At 36.8% G+C, this 13,825-nt stretch overlaps 1 protein-coding gene across 1 annotated transcript in view; it reads left to right on the top strand.

Annotated features, from left to right (window-relative positions):
- Positions 1-389: 389 nt before the first annotated feature.
- The window catches only part of tmem104 (transmembrane protein 104), a 49,248-nt gene continuing 35,812 nt past the window's right edge, over positions 390-13,825 (top strand). The window contains exons 1-7 of the mRNA XM_081388447.1: positions 390-699; positions 949-1,037; positions 2,331-2,452; positions 7,969-8,050; positions 8,940-9,036; positions 9,142-9,222; positions 13,309-13,408. Of these exons, the coding sequence (XP_081244573.1) occupies positions 993-1,037; positions 2,331-2,452; positions 7,969-8,050; positions 8,940-9,036; positions 9,142-9,222; positions 13,309-13,408 (527 nt within the window). The 5' untranslated portion in view covers positions 390-699; positions 949-992. The remainder of the gene's footprint in view (positions 700-948; positions 1,038-2,330; positions 2,453-7,968; positions 8,051-8,939; positions 9,037-9,141; positions 9,223-13,308; positions 13,409-13,825) is intronic.

Below are 13,825 nucleotides of genomic sequence, written 5' to 3'. Positions count from 1 at the left end.
AATTTGTCTTTAGTGTGGAACAACTGAAACCACTGACCCCACCTACTATAATCTGCAAATTACCTAAATGTTGGATTGTTATACATTCAAAAATTACTCGAGAACCAGTTATACGTAATGTCTGTCACAAAAACTCACCTCAGTGATCAGCATCATGTATTAAATACAAATCATACACTGGTGTTGACATACTAATCAGGCATTAAAAAAAAGAAAATATATATATAATAGCTACATTTTTTTCTTTCTTTTTTTTGAACCACGTTTTGAATTGCTTTCTTAATGAGTGAATAACTCACAATATAATATATTTTTTTTTTTATTTTTTTTTTTACTCACAATATAATTAAAATCTCTTGCTTCATTACCGCAAACGTCACCTAAACGTCACCACAATTCAGCCAATCAGCGAGCACTTCCTATTTCTACGCCACACGTTCTCTCGGGAACCGTTTCCTGCTGACGTTCTGTTTACTCTTAATGGATATGATTTCTCAAACAGAAGAACTTCTGCAGCCTGTCTTATTAACCGCTAATAAAATAATGGGGAGGTGTGCACGATGCGCTCTACTTTGTTAATACATTGTATTTACGCACGAGCTCCGTTGCTGATAGCGAGGACGTTACAAGAAAACAGTCTCGTGCTTTCCTAACGATATCACTTCTCTTTATCAGTAGAGTTGCTTCAAACGGTGACAGGTGAGCCTTTCTGTTAGCAAAATAATGTTTTTACAAAGTTGTCTGATTATGACATATTTGCTGTGGTAACATAACATTGCATAACATGGACATTGAAAAAGCTATGCTGATAAAACCTGCCTGTCAGCTGAGTGAGTATAAATAAAACCTAAACAACGGTTGTTGCTAGTCATGTTACACTAGCCTTCTTATGTCCCTTTGGCAAAATTGTAGTGTATTAAATATTAAAACAGTATTTTCTTTCCTCAGGGTGGTGAAATTTCAGGTTTGAGGGTTGTGTTTGTTGCTTCGAGATGGCTGGGGGCATTACAGAGTCAGGGGAGCCTTACTCACCATTTGTAAGTATTACTTCTGACTGAGTTGTAGCACATGGAGATGGTATTGATTAACATTTTTGAACTACTTTACCTAATCACACTGGTCAGTTTAACTGTTCCGCACACTCAGCTGTTTGTGTCCTTAGAAAAAGTCTTGTGACAATACCATAGTACTGAAAACTATCATGTCATGCATGTGATGTGATGTTATTTCTGTAGCTCTGTAATGAAAGGCTTCTGACCTGCATTCATGAAAAAGTTCAATATATGATGACCTGTAATTAAAGCAATGACAGACATTGCTAAAATGTAGTTCTCTGTTTTTCAATAATGTAAGTTACAGTTGTCATGAGTTTGCTAGGTGCCTTTATGTCATTTGGAGTCATGTGATTTAAACCACACACTTTGTGTTACTCATTTAAAGAGGAAATGAAAGCTCAGGAGCCAGGAGAAACATGCTCTAATGACTTGAATCAGCAGAAAGCAGTGCGTGATCCAGACTCGTGTGTTTTTGCCATTTAGCCTTGTGGTTTGCTTCAACTCATTTTCCCGTCAGACAATATGGGAACATGTCTAGACATTTGTGCAAATTAATTGTGTTAAATTGAACAGCAATAAAGATATGTTTAGTTTTTAACACATACATTTTTCCTCTAAACTATATCTATATGGGGTTTTAGGACCTACTTTTATTTAATTTTTTTAGACAATTCAAGACATAGGCTAAATAAGAGCCTGCAAATCTGTTTGTAATGCAAAAAGTATTCTTGTCGCTCACAAAATACCAAAATGTGTTTTGGTTTTCATTTGCAAACTCTTTAAAAAGAAACCCCTTGAAATAAGCCAAAATAAATCAATACGTTTAAAGTAAGGTACGTTGTGTGTCAGTTTGAGAGTACAGTATGTCCATTACCTAGTTTGTTTTGCTCACATCTGTAAATTTGACAAAAAAAATTCAGGCAATCATAAGGGAGATACTCATCGCTTTCTAATGGAATTGACAGTAGATACTGTATGTCAAGCTCATGACTAATTTTTCAGCAGACGTTTTATGTGATTTGTGCACTCAAGTGGGAGGAAATGCAGTGCTGCTCAAATGAGTTATCACATACATCAGCTTATTAAAAATGCATGATGGTGAACAATTCCAGACGTAATCTTTACAAGAAAGACAGACGATGCATAATGGGAACTTTGTGTGATAAAACTTCAGTGCATTGTAAAACCTAAGTGCTTGTTATACATTTTAATTTTATCTGTGATCTCTTAAAACTTTGAATCCGCTATAGACGTGTTTGTTTTGTGTTTTTATAGGTTGGCCTGGTGTACATGTTCAATCTAATTGTTGGGACTGGTGCCCTGACCATGCCCAAGGCCTTTGCAGCAGCTGGCTGGGTAGTCAGCGTCTCCCTCATCACATTTTTGGCTTTTATGAGGTATGCTCTCCCTCTATTTTTGTTTTGTTTTGTTTTTATCCATCACGATCTCTTTCTTTCTCCCTTTTTCTCTGGTAAGGCTGCCAATACCTGCTTTTAACATTTGGATTGTGTTGTATCGGTGCGGTGTGGTGTTTGTTTTGAGTCAGTATATAAACCATAGAGGTGTGACTCTTCACTGGTCCCACGATTCAATTCATTTGCGATTATCACGTCAACGTTTCGATTTTCAATTTTAAATGTTACTGCACATGGGCCATGGCTACGTTTTCATCAGTGAATACAAACATATATAACATAACTCCCTTTTTATTTTATCTGCTCCAAGAAAGTACACTTCCTAAATGTAGCAAACATCAAATAAAACTTGCGTCTGAACACAGCACACGACAGGAGCATTTAGAACTAATAAATACTAGTAAATACTAAAAGCGCATGAAAATTTCAAGTAGTGTGCTTAAGTTACAATAACGCTTACACACACACACACACACACACACACACACACACAAACACACTGTAAATGTTAAAATAGTAGGTGCATTTTTTTTATTATTTGTTTTTGGGGTTCGCCTCCGGCGACGAATGATGCCAGAGAAATGTCAGTAGGCTATAATCGATTATGGTCTATTACTATTATTATTATTACTATTATACTATTATTAGAATCGTCCACGTCTGAATCGCGTTGCATTGTAGAAACAATTAATTTCGACACCCCTAATGAAGCATCCTTGTTTACACTGCCAAAGCATTGGGAAATACTACACACAAACACACACGCTGCTGTGGCGTCAATGATTCATCAAATTTATTACAATGCACAGTATTGGGGTACAAGTATTGTATTCAATGTACATATTTTGGGAATAATTGGTAAAGACCAAAAACAGTGGCCCCAAGGACACTTAAAAAGGTAATGTAGGGCTCTATGTCTATTCTGTTTTTGTAAATTCAGTTTATTTTTCCAATTTCTGTTTTCCATATACGCTTTTTTTTGGATTCCATTTTAATGGCTTAAATATTTAATAATTTATCATGTAAAAGATAATCCAGTGAAAATTGAACTATTCCTTTTATTATAATTCTTTTGCGCTAAACAGCAGAGGTTCAAGGTCTGTTCGCACCAAGGATGATAACTTGGCTATAATGATAGCATAGCAATAAAGATATAGTTGTACAAATTGTTCTAAATGTAAAAGAGTAGCAGTCCAATGCCAATCTCAATCCATCCTGCTTTAAAAAGCTCGAGCGTTTAAAGCGGCAGATGACACAATTGCAGCAAGTCCTTATAATAAATAGAACCATACCCGTGTTGGTCTGGATGCTAATACAGTTATTGCTGTAGTTATCTTTATAGTTATCGTTCTTGGTGGGAATGGCCTTTACTGTTCAAATTAAAACACTGAATAAAAATTGTGGAATGTCCTTAAAAAAAGTTTTAATAAACCATATTATTTTTATTACTTTGAGAAGTAATACTATTTTTTATTTATTTTTTTTCATATTGGTGTTTGCGTTCTACTAGTTGCTGTTTTCTTATTGCTGTTACGCTTGATTATTCAGGGCTTTTCAAATATCAGGTTTAGGAGGGTGTATGTATTAGATTTCCAATCTTTTCTGGTGGTTTGCCAAATGGGGTCAGAATGGGTCTCTAATTTGTGTGTAGTTAGGGCATGAATTTGAGAAGTGTAATTCTGTCTCTACCTCATGCTGTGTTCAGTGAGAGCACAGCGTGTCTTCTTCTGGTCTTCTTTGCATGCTATTTCTCTCTGTCACTCGCTCATCTTTAGCTGACCTCTCAACCCTGTTACTGCTGCCGCTGGTGCTGTGGCCATCAAAACACATTTATCACCCCTGCCAACCTGCCAGCTGTCTGAGCCACTGACAGAGCCCAGGGGAGAGTTATGAGTGTTTAGATGCAACAGAATGGAGCTGTATATCAGTGAAACAGCTGGGGAAAGAAAGCAGACAACAGTTGGTCTTTAAATGCAGGTTATGAGTGGAGATGTCCGAATGAGACTGACGTAATGTATGTGACATACAGTTTCTCATATTTTGCATTAGGACTGAGTGATATATTTAAAGGGGTCGTGACATGAGATATCAAATTTGCCTTGATCTTTCGACATATAAGAGTGCGTCTCTGCACAGACTTCAGAAGGATCCCAGCGTCAGAACCAAGTGGTTGGTTTATTTGAATGGTGTCCCAGATCGCGTTGAAGAATTTTATGTTTGTTCTGAGCATTTTGTTTTGCAAATGAGGCACAGTGTAATGGAGAGTTTGCAAAGAACCTTTTGTTGAAAGATAAAGCAGCCGACCGTATTGAATCTGACAGCATCTGCATTACAAACTGTAAATTATTTCATAATGCTTAGTCTGTAAATGAGGGTTTTATATGGATAATGTTTTCTAAACACTCTCATGCAATAGCAAGGGGCCATTGATACCGTTTCATATGCAATGACGTTAGCCAATCATCGGCGGCCGTTCACTGTCAAGCCTTAACGGGGCCGCCCCTTAAAAACTGATCATTTCAGACAGAGGGTCAGAATGAGAGTTGAGAGTTTTTATGCATGTATATTTGTTTTGTTTTTTGCACAAAAAACTTTATAAGTGAACCTCAAGAACCCATTAAAATAAAAAAATGCATGTCATGGCCCCTTTAAAAATGTATGTGTGCATATATAAAAATATATAGATACTTTAGATATGTAATGCATTATGCCTTGTAATGCATCTTATAATGCATTGTATGGTCTCAGGAATAATTGTAATGACAGTTATAATACATGATAATAATACTGTTACGCCTTTAGAAAGTATAATGCATTAAAACGTGACAAACAACCAATTTCAGATGTAACAAGGAATCTGCAAATATTATATTTTATTTTAACTTAAAGGTCCCATGACATGCTATTTTTTGTAGGCTTTAATATAGGCCTTATTGGTCCCTAGTACTGTATCTGAAATCTCTTTTCAAAAATTCAGCCTCGGTGCAGAATTATAGCCACTACAAGCCAGTCCCAGAATGAGCTTCCTTCAGACAGGCCGTTTCGGTGTCTGTAGCTTTAAATGTTAATGAGGAGGAGAAAGGCGGCGCAAGGTGGAGGGTGGGTGTGGCCTTGACCATCTTGCGCAACGGTACCGGTCCGTGCATGTTAACGTTGGATATAGCAATGGCACGAAGACACGCACTCGTTCAAGCATTTCAGTTTGACCCAGAATCTGATCCGGATGGAGAAGCAACAACTCAGCGGTTCCAGCAGGACATTTCCGAATGGTTAGTTTAAAATATTATGTCTGGATACGGTACTTTATTCGGATAGTTTACAGTTATTATCATGTAGCTAACGCTAACCTACTGTTGCCTTTTCATGAGAGATCTGTAACATCTGTAATTTATCTTATTACAATTACATCATCAAGCTCTGCGATCTTGAAATGCGGATATCGCGCGCGCCGTATAACCAACAGGAAAACGGTTATCCAAATAACAAAGAAGTGTACAACACTCGCGTTACAGTGTGTGTATTCACACACATAAACTGCATGGCTGCATAGCTAATGTGACAGCCACATTCTACGTGTAACAGTCTAGGCAAACATAAACAGTAAAGCAACACACTTATATATCATTAGTTGACTTACTTGTCCGAGGTGTGTAGCTGAGCCAAAGAGAGTGATCCAGACTTTAGTTTCAGACGTTCAGCAAGCCCAGCTCTGTATTGACCCTTCGGTGTTCATTTGTACATCCAATTATTGAGCAATTGTTATGCTTCGCTCGCTCAAAAGCCATGATATCGCTCGTGGACAAACTAAAATCGCGCGTGTGCGTTCCTACTTCCTAGCTCATTTTCTCATGGGCGGAAAATATTCTCTGGGCGGGCAAAGCAGAGACAGGGGAGGTAACATTCCTCCTTATGACGTCACAAGGAGGAGATTCAAGATCAGCGCGATTGAGCTTCCATTTTCTCAAAGGCAGAGAAAGATAACAAAAGCTCGATTTACACCGATTGAAATTTCTAGAAACTTGGGGACCATATACAGGCTAGGGGAACTCATATTAATGTTAAAAAACATTCAGAAGTCAGAAAGTGAAAATTTCATGTCATGGGACCTTTAAGTTACAATTATTTATAAAAAGATATAATGAATTATAAAGTACATTTATGCATACCTTTTATAATGCATTATACATAAAGGCTTTAAGTAAAAAAAAAAGTACCAAAAAGTAAATAATATAAAAAATGGGCAAAAAATAAACAAGGGCAGTAAAACTTGAAATTTTCGTAAAAAATTTGGTCTCCATGAGGAAAACAGTTTAGAAATCATACTAAATGTACGTTCACACCCCTGCCAATGACGCTGGAGAAAGATTCGGGTACGCTCTGATGCTCTGACGAAGATCGAAGGCGGAATCTTTTTAAACCAGTATTGACAGGATTGTTCTCTGGAATCCTCTCAGGCGGAGGACTTCTACATTCTGATTGGTTGCCTCCGAACCGCGTCAGAGCTTATTACCATAAAGTTGACCTGACTTCAACTCTTCTCGCCGCTCTCACCGTCCAAGATGCACCGCACCGCCCTCGCCGGAGCTCGCCGTCGGCTCTCATTGAAAATGAATGACTTCCGGCCACTTTGACGCTCTCGCCGGCGTCGGTGTGAACGCACAGTAAATGTTATTTTGTGAAAATGTAAAAACGCAGAATGTTTTCTGTAACACCGTGTCTATACCAGACTCGAGCAGCTTGCACGACGCAACACAACAAAAGTAAACAGAACCCATTATAATCAGAGATGCTGTCTACACTTCAGTTCAGTTCAGTTCAGTTCAGATCTGACCCTGATCCAACACACCTGTCTGTAATTATCAAGTGCTCCTGCAGATCTTTATTAGCTGGTTTAGTTGAGTTTGATCTTGGTTGGAGCTGAACTTTAGGGAAAGTAAATCTCCTCAAACGGGATTGGGCACCCCTGGGAAAGAATGTTTGAACGGTATAAAAATTATGGAAAGTCCTCATAAAACACAAAAACCCTACGTGTGCGTGTGTGTGTGTGTGTGTGTGTGTGTGTTCCACATTGTTTTTGAATAAATAAACATAGGGATGAATGATATTGAATCATTTTCATTCATATGCACCAATGACAAGTCTCTGAATCAGACTTTTTAAAACAAATTCTTTCTGCTTAAAGTAGTTTTTTTCTTTTTCTTTTTTTTTCTTCAGGTAATATTATTGTTTACACTCACGCAGCCTTATGTCAGCATAACATAAGTTATTTCAGGCAGGGAAATGTTATGACATTTTAATAAACAAAATTATTTATAAAAACTCTTTAATATAATGTGCAAAATCGTGATGGTCAATTTGTTATTTTATGTTGAATTTTCTTTCTGATATCAGCTCTGTATCTATTTTTTTCTGCATCTTGTTTTCCCAATTAATTATTATTATTTTTTTATTAAACTTGCTACACATGAAGTGTGTTAAACTGTTCTGTCTTCCCTCAGTTTCATGACCACCACATTTGTGATTGAAGCCATGGCTGCTGCCAATGCCCAGCTACGCTGGAAGAGGAGAGAACAGGAAGAGGTTAGTGATGATAAGCCTGGTTACCCTGAACACTGTGTCGTTATTCAGTATCTATTCCCTATGAAAATTACACTTATCAATGGAAATGTTACACGTCCCAAGCCAGAAAGTCGATGAAACTTTAAATCATACTGACTTCTCAGTGAATGAAACGGGGCCATTTAGAGCAGATGTACTAAAATCGCTACATGTTGACAAACTCAGAACGAGGCCCATGGTTAGTATGTTTCTAGACAGTTTCACCCATACAAACAGAATACAGAAAACCTATATTATGGCCTATACAACTATAAAATCAGAATGTTTATATTTTAATAGATGATCTGCAACAACAAATATTGTTTATGCTGAATAAGCGTGTCAAGATAATTTTTGACACATTGCTTCTTTGTTTTAATCACGTTATATTGCGCACACAACTGTATACCTGAATAAACTGAGGCAATAATCAAACGTGTTCTTCTAGAACGCCCTCACATTCATATGTAACATTGTTTTAAAGGAACAGTTCACCAAAAAAAAAAGAAATGTTATAATTTACAAGGCTGCATTATTTGATCAAAATACAGTAAAAACAATACAAATGTGAAATATTATTACAATTTCAAATGACTGTTTTCTATTTGAATATATTTTAAATGTAATTTATTCATGTGAATGCACAGTTGAATTTTCAGCATCATTACTCCAGTCTTCAGTGTCACATGATCCTTCAGAAGTCATTCTAATATGATGATCCACCAAACAAAAGTTGTTCAAATGTGAACAAACTTGCTATTACCAAGCTCACACATATGTATACTTTTAGGTTTGTTTTTGGTTGTGAGCATGTTTGTTCAGAGCCTAGAATTAGGAAACTAATCACTTTTATTGTTACAACCATTTTAAGATTAATGACAGCGACTCCAGCTCGGACTATTCAGATGATGAGGTCACTATCCGGGGACGTTCGGAACCTGTCGAGACGCGGCCCATTCTCTCTGTCCGTAAGTGCCGTTTGTATTGTACTTGTCTTTGTCAATAATGGTTTGCAATGTTACCCAAGATGAAAATCTCAAGGTCATTGTTGGTTTTGTCATCTGATGTAACAGAGCGTGCTTCGAATATAGACCACTTTGACATTGTCGAGAGAGTCGAGATGGGACAAATGGCCTCCATGTTTTTTAATAAAGGTAAGACTTCTTGCATCATTATGCACTACAATGTAATCTTCAGCTGAGACGTTTAGCTTTATAAGACTATTAAACAAGGCCTTAAAAGATGGTTTCCAGAGGTCAAGTTTTGCTTCAGTGTTCTGTAACATTGAACAAGGTTATTTGCTGTTAATGGGGTGCAATTAGAACTAGTTAAATTGCTTTTGGTTGTAATTACCTCACTGTAGATCTTTTATCTACTCTAATATAAGGAAACGAGAAGTTCGCTTAAAGATGGAGAACCCAGGTAATGAGAATCTTATGATGAATATGAAGACGCGGTGTTCACCTTGAACTAAAAACCGAGGTGTCATTTATACTGATTCCTATTTTCAGAATTCTTGCCCTCCTAAGCATCATTTCACGAGCAGTGCTACACAAAGGCTGACTCAACAGTGCCCCGAGCAGCCTTGCAATATCTCAACAGCATTGCTTTTGGCATCTTCTCCAACCATCAAGCAAAGGACGGACATCAGAAATGGCCTGCTGAGCTGTTCCATGCAGGGTTGGAAATTAACTGGGCTTGCCTTGGGGCAAAAATGCCACAGAAATTAACAAAAATGCCCCTGCACAATTAAACGAGTTCTATTACGACAATCGTGGTTAAAGTGAAATGTGAAAATGAATGTAAACTGTCGATTGCGCGTTCACATGTTTTTTTTGCAGTGTTGAGCATTATAATCAATCACAAGGGTTTCTGTTAAGAGTATGGATGCAATAGCTAATCAGAGGCTTCTTGGTTAGTGCACGCGTTTGCTGACTGAATTCTGCATAACTCTGAAGGCATAACTCTGTGTGACCTTGCGCTAGGCTGAAGTGATGGCGGAACATTATTTGCTCGCTTTCTGTATTTAATTTATTCCCAGTTTGAAGAACCGTTTCTTTCTTCATGCTGCTAAGATAACCAATGCGATGTTTGTAATAAAAAAGAAGCTTTTTTTAACTTGTTTTGTCTGTGTTGCCTAGAAGAATATATGACGAGACACTTCTCCACCCATAAAACCTTTATGTATTCTATTAAACGACATTAGTAATCATAATTACAATGTTGATAGCAATAATTGACAATAATGATTTGTCATAATTGCAGTTCTGCCCTGTAATGATTTCCTGATTTTTATATACTTTATGTAAGTGATTTACACTATGCAACATAATGCAGTTGTAAATGTAAATCATGTAAATGTACATTTAAGCATTTATTATATATGTATTTAGAATTCAGTCTAAATACATGTATGCCACCTTTATATTAAACAGTCTATGTAATTGTCAGATGTAGTTTCCACCTTTACAGTGTAAATGTGACTTCTGTTGATGTCGAGAATTTTATTGGTAATAGTCTATAGTCTTTTGATAAAAGTAATTTAGTTAAATATAAGTATTTGACATAAAAAACAGCACCTTTAATATACCTTTAATACAGTTACAACTAAAATTGCCCTTTAGAAAAGGAAAAAATTAAAAGGAAAAATATATACATTGCCCGTTAATGGGAACGTTAATTTCTGACCCTGGTTCCATACATCCACAGCATGTGATGGCAAGTGTTATACACTAGGTGACGCACTTGTTACACCCTCAAACAAACCAGCACTGCCTCTTATGCGCTGCACGCACTCTCGTTTGGTGAACACAAGCACGCACTTGTAGCTTCAGAGCTTTGTGTTTTCTCGGCACAGACGTCACACGCTCGCCCTGTCGACTTTTTATTATTCTATTAAGCGTGATGTGTTAAAATAGCTTGCTGTGCTTTGACCTTTCCCGGTGTAGAATGGAGTGAAGTGGCCACTTTGGATGTGCACTTGGGAGAAACGAATGACTATCTGAGCAGACTCTGACCGTAAATGTATTAAATGGAAGCGCAACTCACTGTGAAGGAGATTAGTTTAGTTAGTGTGACTTTAGTATTGACTGTAGCTTTAAATATAATACTGTTGTTTTAGGACATGCTGTCTTTTTAATCCAAGTGCAATTGCTAAACGCAGCCATTGTAATGGGGGTGATCAATCCATGAGCTGCCATTCAGCGGAAAGAAACTGCAGGCTTTTATATTGAACTGTAGTTAAAGGCTTTAATGTTTGTACTTTAGAATTGTCGAGGTAGGTGGGAGGTTGTTTTTCCTGAAAATACACACAGCGATTCTTTGGGTTCAATTGCTTTTGTAAGTTAAAGCAGAATGTGAATCCGCTCTGGTCTGAAATTATCAACAGGAAGCCTGGCTTCTGTCATTTCATCATTGGACCGGTTTCTTAATGGCCGCTGGTTTATCTGGCTTGCTCACAGTGGCTGTAACCTTCCCACTGACAGGTTGATTAGAAGACTGCTTCGAATAATGCCACAGAGGAGATAGATTAGCTCATGATTGATTTTGTTTTTAACCATAACTATTAGACTTTGGTGTGTAGCTCATCTTGAACTGTAGCCTTACATGCATGTTTTTGCTCTTTGAGGAGAGGCTTGCTATTACTTTTCAAAAATTACTTAAATTTTAAGATTTAGGCAAGGGCAAATATTAAGTCAGGATTAGACCTTAGTTTAATTAGGACATTTAAGTCATTTTTATAAACGTGCCTTAGAAAAAAAAACACCTTGAGACAAAACAATGCCACTGATATATTTTAAGAAATAATCCATTAAATTTCCATTAAAACCGCTCAAATATGCATTTTAGTCTGGACTAGACTTAAGCCTTGACTGTGAAACTGGGGGAATGAATGATAAAACTGGATCAAAATCCTATAGAATTGAGTTGAAGGAAGAAACTGAGCCATGTTTATCATATCTGTGCATGCTCGTTTCCTCTAATTGTTACTTTTAGATTACTTTTTTTTTTTTTTTATATATATATATGCCATTCATTGGTTATCAGCCACAACTATATCAATTGTGGCAATAGCCAACAATACATTGTATGGATCAAAATTATCGATTTTTTTCTTTTATGCCAAAAATCATTAGGCTATTAAGTAAAGATCATGTTCCATGAACATATTTTATACATTTCCTACCGTAAATATATAAAACATTTTGTTTTTGTGAGTGAATGCAGCACAATCGCGAACATCAATGGACAACTTTAAAGGCAATTTTCTCAATGTTTCGATTTTTTTTTTGGGCCAAATATTGTCCTATCATAACAAACCATACATCAATGGAAAGCTTTATGATGATCAATTTAAAAAAAAATTTTTACCCATGTGACTGGTTTTGTCCAGGGTCACATTTGAATTATCAGTGCATCTCTTTTTTATTACATTTAAAGGCATATACAAAAATAAGCTGATATTTCTCTTCAAAGAGTGATATTGTCGCCTAGTAAAGCAAGAAGGTTGGGTTTAAATTCGATGAAATGGTGTAAAAATGACCTTTTTATGAAACATCAATATTTCTATATTTAAAGTAACAGACTCTTTCTCCTTTCAAAAAAAATAAAAATTGTATAATGATGAGCACTGCAACTGATTTTGCATTCATAATTTCCCATGTTTTCTTCACTCATCTTCATATAATGAACTGGAACTGACAGCAACATTTGCTGCTTTTTTTAATGTGGAGGGAAAGACGGCTCAATTAAGCTCGTAAAATTTTCTTTATTTAAATCTAGTTTAAATAGTCTGCCATCTCTAGTCAACTTTCAGGGTAATTAATGAGCTGATTGGTTGGCTGGACCGTTTGAGATCCTCGTAGGAGCGTCTGTGAATGATGAATGCGTGTTGTGGTGAAGCCGGTCTGTGTTTCCTCCTGAATGCTCTCCATCTCATCTCCAACAGGCAGGGGCTGAGTGATGGATGGATGGAAGAACAGGTGAAGAGGAGTGTGGGGTTAATGAAGAGAAGAGCAGGGGGGATTTCATAATGAAGTGCTTGCTTGCTTTAATTAGGATGATTTATACAGCTCTATGCGTTTAGCGGCTATAGTGTTTGGGGAGGAACATCAGATGAATCTTCTAGGGAATGATGCTGCCTGTCTTCATGTTCTGTGAACCTCTCCACATGTTTGTATTTTAAGTGATGTTTTATGTAAAGCCATGAATCTTCAGAATGGGATTGTTTCTCTCTGCAGTTGGCGTCAACATGTTCTACATCTGCCTAATCGTGTACCTGTACGGAGACCTGGCCATTTATGCTGCTGCTGTACCTGTATCACTGATGGAGGTCGCATGGTGAGTTCAAAATCTCTCATCTTGATCTTCTTTAATGAAACATCAGCTTTACTTTTTGAATGATGATTTATTTCATATTGGTTGCAGATCAATAAGAGACTGCCCAGTCATAAAAACACAACTAATTTCTTATGGCAGACTTTTTCACATAGAAGATAATGTTTAAAACCAATAAGAAATGCATGTGAAAATTGGTCCATGCCAAACATTTGTATTGATGTGAGCGGGCCTAAACCCTATAAAGCCTACTACTGTGTCATATTTGATATGCATGCATATTAGGGGTGTAACAATATAACGTGTCACAATACATCGCAATACATAAATGCAACAACACATATCGTCCCTGTGAGGAAAAAATTCAAGTTTACAGAGTTTTAGTGTCAGTACTACATTAAACTACTATATATAATGTAT

Source organism: Scardinius erythrophthalmus (genome assembly GCF_964197995.2).
Source record: "Scardinius erythrophthalmus genome assembly, chromosome: 1".
NCBI lineage: Eukaryota > Metazoa > Chordata > Actinopteri > Cypriniformes > Leuciscidae > Scardinius > Scardinius erythrophthalmus.
The sequence above is the reverse complement of the archived record's forward strand: the minus strand, read 5'-3'. Positions and strand labels throughout refer to the sequence as shown.